Source organism: Plasmodium gonderi (genome assembly GCF_002157705.1).
Source record: "Plasmodium gonderi DNA, contig: Chr14, whole genome shotgun sequence".
Taxonomy (NCBI): domain Eukaryota; phylum Apicomplexa; class Aconoidasida; order Haemosporida; family Plasmodiidae; genus Plasmodium; species Plasmodium gonderi.
Genome location: NW_021628939.1, coordinates 330,278 through 348,293, shown reverse-complemented (window position 1 = coordinate 348,293; position 18,016 = coordinate 330,278). Strand labels below are relative to the sequence as shown.

The following is an 18,016-nucleotide window of genomic DNA, read 5'->3' as shown; positions in this document are numbered from 1 at the left end:
ATATACATATATATATGTGCACACCTTTACAACGAGGTATCATTGATGTAATTAGAACAAAACAGATGAACACTACAGTTATTCTAGTGTTATGTCCTGTAAACTTTATTCTCTTTCCAAAATTAGCACAAAAAATGGGAAAATTTATCAGTCCAAATTTTTCCATTTGAATGATTGGGTCGACACAAAAGAGGAAATAACTACGGAAAGAACTAGTCATAGTATGGGTGTGTGGGGGGGGTAACAAAAAAAGAAATTCTTTCAATTTTAAAGTTGCACAGTTGGGAAGTTTCAAAGATCATATTTCCCGATTTTCAAAGTTGTAAACATACGCATTTACCAATTTTTTAAGTAGCGAGTTCGGTGAAGAATAAAAAAGGAAAGACAAAAAAAAAAAAAAAAAAAAAAAAAAAAATTTCAAAAATATACACAACCCCAATTTGGTGTTAATGTTGAATTTTTGTACACGGTCAGAAGTTACATCTGTGAATTGTAAAAATAGTAAATCCTGTAGGAATATTGAAAGTATTTTCAAGTTTCAGTTTTGGAAAAATTAATTCCGGATCTCTATTATGATATCATTTTTCAGAAAAGTACTAACAAAGCAGTGCTTAAGGTTTCTTGCACCTTGCAAAGAAATGTATTTTAAGGTTATGAAACATTTCCCCTTCCCTATTTCACTACTTTGTGAGTAGTTGGGTGGCATTTTAAAAAGGACAAATATTCAATAAATATAAGGATTATGTAAATAACCACGACTAAACATAAACAATATACAAAAATTGGATGCTAATGATTATGTCCTTTCAAAACATACAACCCGCTTGTGGAACTGCATAGGTAATACCTCATCACACACACACGATGGGAATATGGGAATAGTGCAAAGGTTTTCTCCAATTTACTATTTCGTGGAAAATATATTTTTTACAAAAGTATGAAGGTTTGCGACTTTACAAAAATTGCTCATAATTATTGAAAAAAGAATTAAACGCGCTTTTTTAAGTTTTATACGGGGTGCAGTAGGAACCTATTTCAACAGTTTGTGTTTCTTCCACATGTAAAAAGAGGGATTAAAATATTGGGAAAATGCTTAAGTTCAACCAAAATGGGGGGGGGGGGGGGGGGGTGACAAAAATGGGGGGGGGGGTGGGGGGTTGCTAATTCTACCAATAAAATATATACAATATTGTGCATATTTTTCTGTGTGGGGCCGCACGAATAAAAATTTATATATGCTTATGCGCTACTGTATAGCCCGTGAGGGTTACTTAGCACATATATAAATAACGTAGAAATCTTAAGTAAAACATGTAGAATTATAAAAAATATTATTACTATATGAAAAATGCAAATAAATAAAATTTACTGTGGTATTATGTTACATTGAGGGTCGTCAGCATTCAATTTTATTTAAAAGTGTTTTTTTTTTTTTTTTTTTAAATGCTGTTAAATATATGGAAATGCATGTCGCTGTGAAAATTGAAAGGCTTTTCTCTTCTGAGGCATTTTTAGCATCATCTTTATAGGTAATAAAGAAGGCACTTCCTCCTCTAATTTCTGTATTCACAAAATTTGAAGGGCACTATTTTTTAAAAAATTTTTAGCTAACTTTTTTATCCTTTTTCCCATCTTGTTTGCTATATATTTTTTGCTACCCTTTTTTGCTATTATTTTTGCTACCCTTTTTTGCTATATTTTTCGCCATATTATATTCGTTATCTTTTTTTCCTATATCTTTGTCATATTTTTCTTCCCCCTATATTTTTTCCATATTTTTTTTGCTACATTCTTTGCTATCTCTTTTGCCATTTCCTCTGCTATAATTTTCTGTCATCTCTACTGTACCACTTTTTGGCATTTTTTTTTTTTTTTTCTTTTTCCCCCTTTACACTTCATGGTTACGTGTGAAAAAAACAAAAACTTATGGAAGTTATAAAGGTATATTTATGCATCATACCTATTTTATGACGGTAAATAGAAACGAGCGAACAAAAAAGCAAACAAAAAAGCAAACAAAAATATCAAACAAAAAAGTAAACAAAAACAAGCAAACAAGCAAACAAAGAAACACACGAAGATACAAGCTACAAACATGTAAATGAAAAATAACATTTATATTTATACATACAAAATACATGTAACTGCTTATGTTACCCTCCTACACTCCTCAAATGCTTTGTTTGTGTCAAATAATTACCTTGTTCAGTCATTACATATATAAATAAACAAACATATATTTACAAACGTATGTGCTGAAGTTACATATATATGAAAACTTAAAAAATATATATTAAATTATTTTTTTCCCTTTCTCCCCTCGAAATATATATTTATATATATATATATATATATATATATATATTATACCCATATACATATAAATATTTCTTAAGTACAAATGAAGCATTCCGATAAAGATGCGCATCAGAGCAGACCTTATTACGATGATAGGGACTATGACTCTGTAAGAAAAGAATATAGATCGAGTTATAAAAGAGTGTTATGGCCACTAAACGTTGGAATTCACGACATTGATGATAAAAATTTGAAAAGAGAGTTATGCCTAATTGTAACAAATATACCTGTTGATTGGACAAAATTTGATATAACTTGGTTTTTTAGAGAATATTTTTACAAACTAGCTATTAACAAGAATATTCAGTTTCCTCTAATTGAACATGTGTATTTAATTAAAAACGAGCCATCGGCTATTTTGGCTTGTCATGATGGGGTATCAAGGGAAATAATTCAGAATTTATCCAACTGTGTATTAAGAAATGTTAAGGATAAAAAGAAAATTATTCTAACCATACAACCTTACTACAAAAAGGATGAAGCGAGAGAAAAGGAAAAAAGAAAAGAGAAAAGCAAAGAGAAAAACAAAGAGAAGAACAAAGAAGAGGAAAATGAACTCGAGAATGAAGATAAAAAAGAAAAGCAAGATCAGAAGGAACAGGGGAAAAAAAATGCAGATGAACATATACAGGAAAAGAAAGAAGGTAATGAAAAAAGAAAACATGAAGGTGAAAATGGAATAGATGTTGAAAAGGAAAAGGAGTTTCTTAGCGAAGATGAAGTTAAAGCGATAAGTAGATTGAGAAAACGCTCCCTAACCCCACCAAGAAGTAAGCAAAAAAGAAACAATAAAAAGAGACAATAAAAACGATTAAGTTAAATATACAAAGTAGTGTTACTCATGTTTTGGATATAATGTTAGTATGCAGTAGCGCAAGTACTTATGTTTGTATGCAATAAGTATATAAAATTTACCATATGCGTATGTTAACATTTATGTATAAATAACATATCGCTGAATCTATGTGTGCAATCCTTGATTGCTTAATAAATTCGTTAATTTGTAACATACATGTAATTCTCCCAATTGAGGTGTGTATATAAAACGGGGAGGGGGAATATTTCTGAATGCGTGGCTCGAATTTCACACCATTTCTTCCTATAAATTTTTTTTTTTTTTTTTTTTTTTTTTGAAATAAAAACAGAACACGGAATGGAATGGCCAAGCAATCTAGATCTAAGAAACTGCAGTGATATGGAATTAAGAAGAAAACTTTGTGTTTTCGGGAGATATAAACCATTGCATTGGGGTGTAAAAGAACTTGCAGCATTTTTGAAGCACTATTTTGATACGTTAAAAAAAGATCACGCAAATTTTGAAATTCCAGAGATAAGTGATATGTGGGCTGACAAGGGAACCCATTTAGTGACATTTGCATGCAAAAATGAGAAATCGAGATTCAATATGTTGTTAATAAGAGCATGCTACTTAAACGATGATGATGCCAAGAATAATATAAAAAACTCCTTAAGAGTATGGTTACAATTTGAAAAATGGACACCATATAAGAGTTCAATTAATTTTAAATATAAAAATTATATAATGCCAAGAGGTGATTTCAACAAATATTCTTATATCCATGAACACACAATAGATAAAGGTAATTATAAAAGGACCTTTAGAAAACCACCATATGATGATTATGCAAGAAACAGAACTAATTCCTACAGATCTAGTGTAAATGTACATAGCAAAATGAACCCACCTGAAAATTATTACTATCATAACAAAGATGATAGAAGTCGAAGAAATTATGACAATGTAAAAGATTCACATGCGTATAGATCCCCATCTCCACACTACAGCAAATATAAAAAAAAATATTCTCGTTCTCCAACCCCAAAAAATTATCATAAAAAAAAATTTAGAAGATCGAGATCACATGATTCACGTAAGGATGAAATGAGCTCGCATTGGCGTAAAAATAATAAATCACACCATTAGAAGTTTTTAGATTTTCCTAAAAAAAAAATAATAATAAAAAAAAAATATATATACATATATGTATATAGTACGCAAGAGCAAAAATACAGAAAGTGCAACAAGTGTTTTTTTGTTGCCCTTATTTGTGTTCAAACCGTGCATGTGTATATGCTTTTTTTTGCCTACGTATGCACATGTAGATTGGCCTTTTCTTAGGGTCTCAAAACAAATTGTTTTTGTATTGAGTAAAAGGGTATAGAGGTACCAAACAAAAGGGTACATGTAAGTTGTGAATATGTATCAATTAAAAAAAAAAAAAAAAAAAAAAAAAAATTTTAGTAAAAAGTATAAAAAAAATAGCAAGAAAATACTGTACTTATAGCACATGTACACTAGTTGTATAAATAGTTGCTACTGTACAAAATTTATGAACAATGGTTTCAGGTGAACTACGCCAGGAACTAGTTCAAGCATAAATTTTAAAAAAAATTGGCAAGTTGTTTCTGCATTTTAAGCTGGAAATTATTTGTAATTTTGCGGGAAATTTTTTTAATATATATAATATATACAGATATACAATGCGTAAAAAAATAATCCCCACAGGAAGCCTTTTTAAAAGAAATTTTCCATTGCTTTTGTTTTTCCACAATTTCCCGAGTTTATTACATCAAATAATTCATCCAGAATAAAATTGCACCTTTTTTATTTTATTATTTTTTTTTCCACTTTTGTATTTGTTTTATATTAGAAAACATAATTGCTAAGTATTTTATAGCAAAAATACATTAAGTCTTTACCTTTTTACATATATATTATTAATTACATGTTTGAGGTTCATGACTCATCAGTTTAACAATGAACAACACCAAAACAAGTTGAATATAAATATATAATAAAAAAAAAAAAAAAAAAAAAAAAATTCAATTCTAAATGGGTATAAAATGTGTACGTGACAATAAAAGTGTGCATTTTTTTTTTTTTTTTTTTTTTTTCTCTTAAAATGGGAATCAGTCCATTTTTAACTATACTTGTGAGGAAATAATTTTATCGAATATTTTCAACTAGTAATAGGGGGAAAAAAGGGTAGAAAAGGCAAGTATTATCGATAAGGGAGCTCTAAAAGTTTGCACTTCATACTGAAGTGTTGTATAAAAATAGTCAGCAAAAGTATTGCCCTTCTTGGGGGAAATATAGAAAATGTACAAGAGCAATATGATTCTATGTACATGGTACATATGCATGCATCTTTCGATACACCCGTTTTGTAAAAATGATTAAAAATAAGAAAAGAATAGCAAAAATAAATGGCAGAACACACAGGTTTTATTTGTTCATATGTATGCATGAAGAAGTAAACTTTATTTAACACCTTTGTTATATAAAACATTTTTTGGTGGAAATGGAAAAAATATATAAGTTACATTATTTTTATGCAACAGCATTACGTATTATTGTAAATTATGAAAAAGGGGAATTCTCTTAGTCGTTAGTAATGAGCAAGCTGTAGTGGTCTTAAAATGGGAGGTAGGACAATAGAACATAAGTTTATAAACATATCCTATGTTCGGAGAAAAATTTTTAATTCTAGTAAGCAATTTTTGGGAGAAAATTATTGCTTTATCTTGCCCATTTAGAGTTCACTTTAGATTGAAGCATAAGCTTTTTGATGATTCTAAATGAAGAGCGAAAAATTGCATTTGCGTTTGCACACCAATGGAGAGAACATCCTTTCCTACATTATTTTTTTTTATTTTTTTTTTTGTTCCAGTTTAACTTGTGTTTAAGCATAACCTGTGAAAAATTCCACTGGATACTTATGCACATATTTTCCAGTGCACCCACAACTTTTGCTGACAGCCTTTTCAAGCGACAAACACATTGTGATAAAATTATGAGTCATAAGTTCCAGGTATACATATGTCATAAGAGGAAATTTTCAAGCTCCTTAAATTCTTGCGTATTTAATCCAAGTTGTAATTTTTCTTCTTCTTTATTTTCTGACAATTTTGTGTTATTTCTTGCTTTAGTTTTATTGGGATTAGTAAGTGAGTTCAAATTTGTGTCACCTTTTCCCTCTTGTTTTTCTATGATTTGATTTATTATATTTAAACAAGTGAATATAGTGTTCCTTTCATTTGTTTTTTGATTTTTCTGGGTATTCACTTTTGTTAATTGAGCTAGGTAATTTTTGATAGTATACAGCATAGTAGCTACTCTACTGTCCATTAGTGCAATATTTGAACTTAAGGTGTTAATATTTTCGTTTATTTCTTTAAGTTGATTTTTTACAATTTTAATTCGCTCCTTTTTATTTTGAAGTAGTATTTTCAAGTCATTATTGTGATGATTTTTTTTTATAAAAAAGTTGTTTAAAATTGTTAATGTTGTATCGTTTTGTTCATTGTGTATATTACTTGTTTTAATTATGTCATTATGTATTACTTCCATAGTTCTGGTATTTTCATTTATGAGTTTTTTTTTTTGTTTCAATTCTGCATAAGTACAGGTTATTTTTCTGTTGGTAACTTGAATGGTTTTACATAATCCAATGATTTCTTTTTTCAGGTCATTGATTTTGATTTCTGTTAATATGTTTTCTTTTTTTCGATTCAACAAAACTTCTTGCTGATTTATTAGTTTTTCGTAAAGAATTTTAGAACAGTTTTTCAGTTCTTGGATTTCTTTTTCCAAAATCTCAATTTTTTTTTCCTTTAAAATTATGTTATTCTCTATATGTTTAATTTGATTTTCTAGTTTACTCATTTGGGAAAATGTTGCAAATGTTGTAAAAAAAGGTTGTACGTGGAGGTATGATGAGTATGGTTGAAATCGTCGCATATGCATGCAGGCATCCATATCATCTGTCTAAACTTCAAACGAAAATGCATTAACTCACTATTTGTCATGTGTGCCCATTTCTGAGTGAAGTTCTGTTATAGTGTAAATTTTAACTTTTGTTATGATTTATTGTTAGTGGAAACATTTTAGGTGGAAAAAAAAAAAAAAAAAAAAAAAAAAAACTGTCTTATGAAATATTCATTTAAAAAACTTCGTTTTTTCTTGCAATTATGAAGAAGCTATTATATTATGTACAAGTTAATGTTCAAATGGCTAGCAAATAGTAGTAATAGTTACGAACATAATAATGACTTAAAAAAAAAAAAAAAAAAAAAAAAGAGCAAGGGTGTGGGTAGTAATGTGCAAGCACATGTTTACACATTGCGACGTTTTAAGAGAACGACATAAAACAAAATATTTCTTTTTTAGAGCATAATTTCGTCGTGGACATTGTTCAAAATTAAAAGCAAAACAAACTTTTTTTTTAAAAGCAAAAGAAGTAAGAATTTATCGCACTTGGATTAAATGAAAAATTAATAGATTTCATATGTAAAACTTTAATATACTGGGTATACATATTTCACAAAAGTGGGGGAGGAAAGATAGGAAAAAAAAAAAAAAAAAAATATACCATAACAAGTATGCAATTCAATATTTTTGAACAGTAGGAGAAATGTACTAAATATATGCATGTGCAAATATGAAGCAACGTATGACTTAAAATTTGGAAATAATATTTGAGTTCGCCAGGCTTGTGAACTAATTAGTAATTATTTGAATTTTTAAATAAATCCTGTTCTGTATCATCCAGAAAGGAGTGTGTAGAATATATACTACTTGTCAATGATTTCTCATGACTTAATGACTCCAGATCTTCTTTAATCATTTCTTCACCATTTAAATTGCACCTGTTCATTGTTTCACTATCACTAGTAATATTTTCATTATTATCTATTCTTTGTTTGTAATTATCTTTTCCACCAAAGTAGGGTTCTTCACTTGGTATATCCTTATTAAGATAATATGAATCATCTGAACTGATGAAATTGCATTGACACATTTTGTCTACCTTTTCTATACTACAATTATTTGTTTCTTCAAAGATGTTGTATTTTTTATAAAATGCTAATAATGGAGCAAAGAATGCCATAACACTTGTTAATACAGGAGTAGATGATACAGCACTTTGAGAAGCAACAGCTGCCGGTATTGCTGTATTCGGTATGGCAGCTGACAAAGGGGCAGTTGAAGATGCAACTGCTGGGGAGACTGCAGACGAGAAACTGAATGGGATGCAACCACAACACGTTCCTGAGGTAACAGATCCAGTTAAAGCAGCCACGAAGGAGGTTAAATGATGAGGCATTTTGGCAATGAAAATGGTGTGTGTGTGTGTGTGTATATATATATTGTGCGTAGTTATTTATGTGCTTATATACTAACTTCTGCTCATTAGTAATGGCATGTAAAAAAAAAAAAAAAAAAAAAAAACTGTAAGTTAGGATACTCTGAAAATTCTTCGAAATGTCTATGAATGGAACAATAATTTAAAATAAACGAAACATTCAGTTTTTTTTTTTTTTTTTTTTTTTTTTTTTTTTTAATAAAAATGGTATCAATAAAAATTTTTTTCTTTTTTTTTTTTTTTTTTTTTTTTTTTTTTTTTTTTATTTTAAAATTTTTTTTTTTTTAATATGCGAAAAAAAAAAAAAAAAAAAAAAAAAAAAAAAAAAAAAGCACTGTCCCCTCGTGCAAAGTGTGTCAGAAATACTTAAGTACAATGCTGTTGTGAAAAACTTTTATTTTTATTTAAAAAAAAAATTATTCTCCAAAACAAAAAAAAAAAAAAAAATTTACAACATTTCAACCAGGATCTTTTTTGTTACTTGCGGAAAATAAACAGAACCACAACAACATGACATAAATGAAGAGAAGGGATTAAGTAAATTTTGTTTTTTTTTTTTTCTCCATCATATATTATTCTTTGAAAAGCTAGTTAGCATGAACATTATGTACAACATGCACATAGATACACAAATAAATATGTACCTATTTTATTTTTTAATGGGAGACAGTTATAATATTCCTCTCAGGGGGTGTCGAGAGAGAGAAAAATACACAGGTTTACAATTGTAAAGCAAAATATTTATTAAATAGTATATTACTGTTAATATGCTTGTAAATCATATACAATATTACCCAATAAAAAATATAAAATAAAGTAAATTAAAATAATAAGTATAAAGTATACCCAGCCAAAAGAACTCTTTATTATTCTTCAAAACTGTACTGAAAAATAGAATCTTTTAACTTTATCTTTTCTTAGATAAAGGTGTTCATTGATATGTGTGTTTAGTGAGAACTTTAAATTAGGGAAAGATCAAAGCATAGTTTATCTGGACAAGGTTTAAATAATTTTAAAAAAAGGAAAAAGTGTTAACGTAAAGAAGCATTTTGACTTGATGAATCACATTTTTTTAAATTCCAGTGGAATCCTTTATGTAAAACGTAAATGATGTGAATTAGGTATTCTTCTCCTAATGTTACATGAACATGTCCGTAAATATTAAGAATTTTCTACCCTTTTGTAACCAAAATTTTCATAAGTTACGAACAAAATTTCGTAAGTAACGCATCCACTTGATGGTGTGCAAGGGAAAAATGATCACTCCTTTTATTTAATAGGGAAAAGAATGCTTAGAGGCCATAAAGAATAAGCATAAATAATGCATTTTCTATTTTGTAGCTTTAGGTTGATGTTCTTAATTTGTTGTGTTTAAATGCTAAATTTGATAATGTGCCTTTATGTATGTTTTCTCCAAATTACCTACATAATTTTTTTTTTTTTTTTTTTTCCATAAGATTAATGCGTAGTTAGTTAACTGATAAAAGTTTCACAAAATTGGAGGCATTTTATTTGGTTAAAGCTGCCATTTCAAGGACTTTAAATGTATTATTTATATTTAACTATTTTGTTTTCCACTTTCTCTTTCTTTTTTTCACCTAATTTGATTAAAATGTACTTTTTTTTTTTTTTATTACTTTATATTTTTTTTTTTAATGTAAATAATTTTTTCCCTTTAAAGGTTTCATATGTGTACTATTTGAACTCTTTTATACATGTATGCATAATCAAATGCCTGTTTTTTTTTTTTTTTTTTTTTTTTGCCCTAAGAAATGTGTTACGCAAAGTGGCTTTATTAAAGTGTTTTTTTAGAGGTAGTGATAAATTCAAAAAAAAAAAAAAAAAAAAAAGGCTATGCATTTTGAGAACAAATATGTATAGATAAGAATCCTTCATGAGGTGTTAAGTTATATAGTGGCACATTTTCTTTTTTTTTAAAGCCTGTAAAACCAAAACGAAAATAATAGATTATTTTTTTAAGAGGGAACACACGAAGAGAGTTGAACAAAAAAAAAAAAAAAAAAAAAAAAAATTGCATTTCCACGTACGTTTTCATGTGCACCTTTAAAAACAATACCAACATATGGAGGTAGTTGCATACTGATGCTCTCGGATTTACAGAGAAAACAAACGAAATTGAAAAAACACGAAATGCATTATTATTATCATCATCATCATCGTTATAATGGTGGGAATATAAGAACCTTTAATTTGCTATGACTTCATACATCTTGTAAATCGGTGGATATAAAGTAGTACTACAATTGGGGAAACGCACACGCAGGTATTGGTAAGTGTACTTAATTTCTCTTCTCTTAAGGGTGGTAGAAGTTCAAAGAGAGGTATGAATGAACCAAAATGCTTTGTTTGAAGAAGGAGAAGCAAAGATTATTGCATGTACAGCAACAGGCGAAGTGAACGAATGGACCCACGAATATGAAAAATTTTAAGGGGAAAAAAGGCAATTCTACAAAATGGGTCGAAAAAATGAATTGTTATTTTTTAGCAACACACGAATGGAAGAGAAAAGAGTAGCTAGTAATTTCTTTTCCACGTACAAAGAAAAAAGTTACGATTATGAGAAATACCAAAATTTTATATCGCTCATTATATCATTATTCCCATTGCTACTAATAAGTATGGTTCATTTGTTGATAAAAACAAATGGATACTATATCGGGAATTTATTTTTGATGATAACATATTTGTTTTCTTTTTTTTTCTTTATTTTATATTATTATAATTCATATATTGTTTTTGTGTTTTTTGTATTTTTTTCTTTTTTCATATCATTATGTTTACACGAATTTGCCCACGCACTTGTTGCATACAAGTATGGTGATATAACAATGGTATATAAGGGCTACCTCTATTTGGACATTGTAAACTATCTGGATATATTTCATACCATAATAATACCATCAATAACATTATTTATAACGGGATTTGGTTTACCAGGAAATTTATATTGGCTTCAACTACATTATATAAGAAGTAGATTTCAGTTGTCGCTTATTTTTTTATCAGGCCCCATAGCAGACATTCTGTATATCCTACTAATAGTTTTTTTTTATAATTTTTATGCCTACTTTAAGAACAATAAAAATTTAAGCGCTGAACCACATTCCATATTATTCATATCACTAGCGACATCTGCTTCCTTTCTAGTGGATTCCTTTCTCTTAAATATTTGTCCAATTCTTGGATTTGATGGATGGGGAATTGTTGAGCCATATTTACCCTACTGTATAAATAATCTGTAAGCAGGGAGTGAATATCCACGAGTTGAACGTGGAAAAATATGTGAATACGTGTATGCGGGCAAACAGGATGAAATCATCCGTATTTACATGCCCGTATGTATGTGTGTGTGTGTGTGTGTTTTTTTTTTTTTTTTTTCTCCATCTGTAATCTTATATCCACCAATTAAACATGGCATCTCATGAATAGATCATTTATGAAATATTTTCATCCATTAACCCTTCCCCCCAACCCCATTCACTTGTTCCTTCACAGAATCAATGAAGAAATTGTGTACAACTATTTGTCTTATATATGTCCCCTTGTTGTTTTTATATATTTTAATTTTATTGAAACAAAATATCTTTTTTTCACAAAAATTGTTAATTTTATATTGGCAAAAATTTTCGGAATCCAGATTTCCCATGTGACCAGTGGAATTAATTCTTTTCCAACATTATATGCTTACCTTAGAAATATATAATATTAGGAAAATTACTGACAATATATATATGGACATATATATATACGTATTTTTTTTTTTTTTTTTTTTTTTGCCACGTTTTGATATGTGGAAACAAAACATTTCAGTATTATAGAACATTCATCATAGATAATTGGTTCTTCTCCCTCCCCCCCACCCCTAGAGTTTCAAGAAAATTATGCCAATTTTGCTCTATGCATGTGTGTCGCGTTGCTGGCTTTTTTTTTTTTTTTTTTTTTTTTTTTTTTTTTTTTTTTTTTTTTTTTTTTTTTTCCTTTTTTACTTCTTAACTCGTGAAGAGAGGGAGCAAAGGAAATTTGCTTATCCTTTTTGTTGTTTCGTTTTGATTTGCTTGGTGGGAAACACTTAGGAAAAAAAACTGATAATTTAAAAATTTTAACGAGTGATAAAGGAGATATTATCAAGGTGTAAGGTAAAATTGTGAAGAATGTATACTACAAAAAAAAAAAATAAAATAAAATAAAAAAATCATAACGGAGATACCCATTTCAATTCAAGTAATTATTAATTATTATAAAGGGTCTTAATATATCTGAAAAATGTAATGGTAAGTAATCATGGGAACATAATTGTGCTACATAATTTTCCTTTTGAAATGAATTAATATTTACGTTAAAAACGGAATAATAATATTCAGAAAATTTATCAATTTGGGGGAGTAAATAACAAATTTTGTCTATATAAGATGATTTTAATTTTTTTATAGTTGGACATATATAAAAATGTAAAAAGGTGATCAAAAGGTATTTCAACGATAAGTACATCATGTAACAATTTTTATCGATGTTTCTTTCGTTAAAATAATTAACTTTTACATTGAGTGTCACTTTGTATTCTTCTTCTACGATGTTCTTTGGATGTGAATTGTTTGTGGTACTATTATTTATAATATAATGCATGCACACGATAATATTATCGCACAAAAATGAGAATAAATTATATTTCAAATTTTCTTTTTCTTCAATATATAATGACATTTCTCCGTTACCCTCATGATAACTCATTTGTTGTTCTTCTGATTGCTCTTGAGCTGACAGTAATTTGCACAAATTTAAAAGGATTAAAGAAAAGTAAGGTATTATACATGCATTCTGTACGTTGCTATCATTTAAAATTTTATTAACTATTTTTAGGAGATCATGAATTTCGTGAATATTTATTTTGTCATTCTTGTTATTGTAAATGTGAATTAGTATGGACTTTATTATATGTTCATATGAAATGTATTCCTTTCTGTTAACCATTTCATTCATTATATGGATATTTTCCAATATATGTTCTGTGTCCTGATGTAGAATATATTCCTTCGATTTGTGTAGTTTAATGTACGAATTGTCAAGTTGGAACCCTTTCATGAACTTTTCGAAATTGTCATCTTGAACTATTTTCAATATAAAGTTTTTTTCCCTACCAACCATAAGAGAACTGCTACTTCTTATGTTAGCAGTTATGTTCGTGCTATCCGTCATGGTAGTGGTGGTTGTGTTCTTTTTTATCTGCTTTCCATTTCTTGCGTTAGTATAAAACATTTCAATATTATAATCACATTTTGTCAAGCTATTATGAAAGTTCTGTAAAAGGGTTCGCGTCTGAGAACTTATTATTAAATTGTTGTATATCTTCAGCATGTAGACGATGACTAAATCGAGGTTATACCTTTTTGTGTACATAAGATAGCACATGGATATTATTAAACTTACACTGTTTATTTTCTCTCTCGTCTGATTTTTAATACCTTGATTGCATATTATTAGGACATTCGACTTTTCGATATTTCTTTTCATTAAGTTTTGCTCCTGTTTGCTTATATGTAATTCTTTTCTTTCTACACAATAGTTTAACTCTTTAATAGCAGATTTTTCGTTTTCAATTTTTTTTTGCGAATTTTCTTTCCCATTCAGTATGTTTTTTTCATCCCCAGAAATGTAATTTTTTTCCATTCTAGTATTTTGTAGAATACTATATATGACATCATACACCATACGGATGTCCAAAAAATTGTAATAATTTAATGATTCCTTTTTTTGTGCATTTTGATTTTCTACAATTTTTTTTAGGACGTTATATCGAAAGTAATTTATTTCTTCCACATTTTTGATCTCAAATCCTGAGGATGTAAAATCGTATATATATTTTATATTTAAATATTTATTTACATAAGAATTATTGATGTGAATAAAGTTTCCCATGTAAATATTGTTGCAAATTTTGATAGGGTAATTAATATATGGACTAAATGCAAGGGATGATATTTTATTTCCATCATTGCTATTTTCCTTTACACATAAAAAGAAATATTCATTTTCAAAATTTTTATACCCTCCTTTTAAAAAATAAAAACTCGTTTTCACATTTGAAAAGTGACTGTTCAGGAAATATTCATAACTACACACATGCTCATCACTTCCATTATCATAAAAAACTATTTTAAACCTTTCTTTTGATTCTATTTCATTCTTCATTTCTTTAATTCCTTCTGCTTTATGTATGTGTATAGCACTTCTGATATGGCTTCTCTGGAAAAGTTCTTTGGGACGTACATCCACGATTAACATGTTCTTGTCTTTCCCTTCATCTAGTAGCAGTTGCATATAGTTGTACAAGTAGAATGGGGTAATTACTTTCATTCTGCTTCCTTCTGGATCTTCTCTTAAGTGATCTTTAGAATTTTTTATTACTTCATTTTGTGTGCTATTTTTCTCTTTATTCTTTTCTTCATTTCTTTCTGTATCTCTTATACGAACCTCAGCCTTCTTTTCCCCCTCACAACCCAGCACTTTTCTTCTGACATCTCTTTTGAGAGCCTCGAAATCTATGCTTTCATACATGACGAATATAGCTCAGAATACTCCCAAAGGTTCAAACGATTTCCAGATTTTTAATCTTTGAGCAAAAAAAAAAAAAAAAAAAAAAAAAACATAGCGCTTTTCCTATTATCCCTGAACCTTAATAGTATAAATGTGAATAAATAACTGTTGTTTTTTATACATGGGGGAAAATAGCCAACGCAGAACACACAAAATAGATTAAGGGTAATTTATACAAATTGTCTGATATGTTTGTGTATTTCTATCTTCCTTGCTTAAATGTTCTGTTATTTTGTTAATACAATTTTGAAGGGATTGTGAAGTGTGGTATTTGAATCAAAACAGGACAAAGTTACGAGTTTTTTTTTTTTTTTTCTTTTTTCTTTTTTTTTTTTTATTTTTGGACTTTAACGCATTTTTAACGAAAAGTGAGACTGTGAATAAATTTTCCTCTTAGTGACATAAAATGTGGCATAAAAAAAAGGGGACGAAAATGTAAAGCAATAAATGGGGAATATTCGTGAATGTGAAATGGGCGAAATATAAAGCCGTAGGAGTGTATATAAAAACAGAAAGAGAAAAAAAAAAAAAATTATTAGCTTTTGCGTTTTTCTTCCAAATGTATAATTGAAATAATCTTGGAAAAAAAATACCAAAAAAAAAAAATAAAATAAAATAAATAAAGGAGCGTTACATTTTTTAACCATTATATAACAAAAAAAATCACGTGTAAGCCAAGGTAACTGAGAATATGATTCTAGCTAAGGGGAGAAACATCGATGAAGATGAAAATTTAAACAGTGTTTTGTTGACAAGTGATAGATGTTCTCTTGTTTTGCTGATGGATAACAAAAGGGATAAAAAGGAAAAATCTGACAAGGAAAACCAGGCATATATGAAATACAAAGCTAAAAAAGGGGACGGTTATAAAAATGAGAATACCTTTCAAAATGACAAAAAAATTGAAGATAATGAAATATCAAAGAAAAAAGAACATATGGTGATCACAGGAATGATAAAGATCCTTCAGGAGATGAAAGAAAAAGATGATAACTCCAAGCCTACAGAACCCGGGACCAACAAAGACAATAATGAGCAAGATATGGAATGTAATACTACGCTTATGCAAAATAGAAATGAAGTGAGGAGGGAAAAAGATCAACATAGGGATCACATAAAACTACATGTGGGGTTAGATTACTCCAATTTTGATTTTGATACGCCATATAAAATTATTAAGTTCATGAACAAAGGTAGCCATTTTCTCTATTGGGGTAGTGATACTTTGTTCAGTGAGAATAACAATGTATCAAAAGAATTTAAAATGAATGAAATGAAAAAAAATAACTGTGAGGAATTAAGGAATAGTAGATTTATATATTTTGATAGAGAAAAGACATTGCTAGTGTTAAAATATAACATCAAGAATAACAATTTTACGTATGTAAATGAAAATGATTCTGTTTATATGTACTTTTGTCAGTTACATGATAATGATTTTTTAGATGATAATATTATAAAAGAAAATAAAAACTCTATTTTAATTTATCCATATACATATGTGAAAATATGGAAAAGTTTAACAAGTTACATTAATGAGGAAGTAATAAACAAAATTGAACCAGTTAATAAAACTTTTTGTTCTTCATTTTTAAAAGAAGAAGAAGAAGGAGAAGGAGGAGAAAGAGGAGAAAAAAAAAAAAAGGGAAAAATTTCTTTGAATAAAGATGAAGAAATGAATCTATGCAATCAGCCATACATGTTTTATTCCGTAATTCCAAAGTATCCCCCACTTTCAAATTATCACAAGGAGGAGGAAGGAAAGGAGGTAAGTCGTCGTAATATTCACAAAAAGGAAGACAACATAAAGGATGAACGTGAGTTCTGTTCAAGTGGATCCGTCAACTGCTATGAGATGTGTGAGGAAGATATGCACGATGATGTTTCCAACAATGATGCATCCAGTAGTGATGAATCCAAGAATGAGAAATTCAACAATGACGAAGTGCTGAGCGAATCGTCAATGAACGCAAAGAAGAGCTATTTCGAACGTATTAATGTAGATAACAAACATAAGAAGTATGTACCATCCGATTTAACCATCATCCATTTAGAGAAATATTGGATTTTGAAGGAAATAATTCAGCAAGAATACACTTACCTATATTATGAGAATGAAAAGCGGGAAGGTTTCCACAAGTTTGAAAATAAGCTTTTTTACATTTTAGGCGAATTTCAATTTGCATATATTTTATTTCACTTAGGTTTTAACTATCAGTCTTTTGTTCAGTGGAGGAATCTATTTGAGCTCCTTTCAAATTCGCAGCACCTTGTTACGAACTTTGCAGGTAGGAGAAAAGTCATCATGGCGTGTTATGTAATTTTCATGAAAAAAATGAAGTGTGTAGATTCTTTGTGCCGTAGCAAATATGTTTTTTTTGGGGGGGAGTGGGGCGTATTTTTACGAGTTTGTGAATCCCCTCGAGTTTGTGAATCTTTTCTAATTTGCATATCTTTTCTAATTGTTTTTCATTTTTTCCTGCCCTTTTTTAGACTTCTTTGAGGAAGTTTTGAGAGTCATACACACCCATTTAAGCCATTTGAGTGATGACTTTTTTGACAACACAGAAAACAGTTTCATTCTTTTTGGAATTTACAACATATATGAAATAATTAGCAATGTAGCGGGAGTAAAAGGGGACATAGTCAAGGTGATGAATTCAATAGATTCTATTATTTACACAAAATTGGGGTTGCATTTGCCAGATTTATCCTTTGTATATTCGGAGTATCAGCCAACATACGTAGATGACGATTAGGGATAAAAGTGGTAATAATAAAAAGAAAATTTACTCGAAAAAAGAAAAAAGAAACAAACACTGGCATATATGATGTATCAGTTTAGGCACCTAAAAATTGAGATTTATGGAACTGTGGAA

At 28.7% G+C, this 18,016-nt stretch overlaps 6 protein-coding genes across 6 annotated transcripts; 3 read left to right on the top strand and 3 right to left on the bottom strand.

The window, feature by feature from the left end:
- Positions 1 to 2,401: 2,401 nt before the first annotated feature.
- PGO_140610 (hypothetical protein, conserved) lies at positions 2,402 to 4,303 on the top strand (the record flags this gene model as incomplete). The annotated part of the gene is made up of 2 exons (XM_028690055.1): positions 2,402 to 3,128; positions 3,504 to 4,303. 2 exons carry the CDS (start codon positions 2,402 to 2,404, stop codon positions 4,301 to 4,303), a joined length of 1,527 nt encoding a protein of 508 aa, XP_028545856.1.
- Positions 4,304 to 6,202: 1,899 nt separating this feature from the next.
- On the bottom strand, positions 6,203 to 7,045 carry PGO_140600 (hypothetical protein, conserved; the record flags this gene model as incomplete). The annotated part of the gene is made up of 1 exon (XM_028690054.1): positions 6,203 to 7,045. The coding sequence occupies one exon, from the start codon at positions 7,043 to 7,045 to the stop codon at positions 6,203 to 6,205; it is 843 nt and encodes a 280-aa protein (XP_028545855.1).
- Positions 7,046 to 7,883: 838 nt separating this feature from the next.
- PGO_140590 (hypothetical protein, conserved) lies at positions 7,884 to 8,486 on the bottom strand (the record flags this gene model as incomplete). Its single annotated transcript, XM_028690053.1, has 1 exon — positions 7,884 to 8,486. One exon carries the CDS (start codon positions 8,484 to 8,486, stop codon positions 7,884 to 7,886), a length of 603 nt encoding a protein of 200 aa, XP_028545854.1.
- A 2,513-nt stretch (positions 8,487 to 10,999) lies between these two features.
- Positions 11,000 to 12,249, top strand: PGO_140580 (hypothetical protein, conserved; the record flags this gene model as incomplete). The annotated part of the gene is made up of 2 exons (XM_028690052.1): positions 11,000 to 11,784; positions 12,042 to 12,249. The coding sequence occupies 2 exons, from the start codon at positions 11,000 to 11,002 to the stop codon at positions 12,247 to 12,249; spliced, it is 993 nt and encodes a 330-aa protein (XP_028545853.1).
- Positions 12,250 to 12,758: 509 nt separating this feature from the next.
- PGO_140570 (mitogen-activated protein kinase phosphatase 1) lies at positions 12,759 to 15,098 on the bottom strand (the record flags this gene model as incomplete). Its single annotated transcript, XM_028690051.1, has 1 exon — positions 12,759 to 15,098. One exon carries the CDS (start codon positions 15,096 to 15,098, stop codon positions 12,759 to 12,761), a length of 2,340 nt encoding a protein of 779 aa, XP_028545852.1.
- A 730-nt stretch (positions 15,099 to 15,828) lies between these two features.
- PGO_140560 (hypothetical protein, conserved) lies at positions 15,829 to 17,896 on the top strand (the record flags this gene model as incomplete). The annotated part of the gene is made up of 2 exons (XM_028690050.1): positions 15,829 to 17,425; positions 17,631 to 17,896. 2 exons carry the CDS (start codon positions 15,829 to 15,831, stop codon positions 17,894 to 17,896), a joined length of 1,863 nt encoding a protein of 620 aa, XP_028545851.1.
- Positions 17,897 to 18,016: the final 120 nt, after the last annotated feature.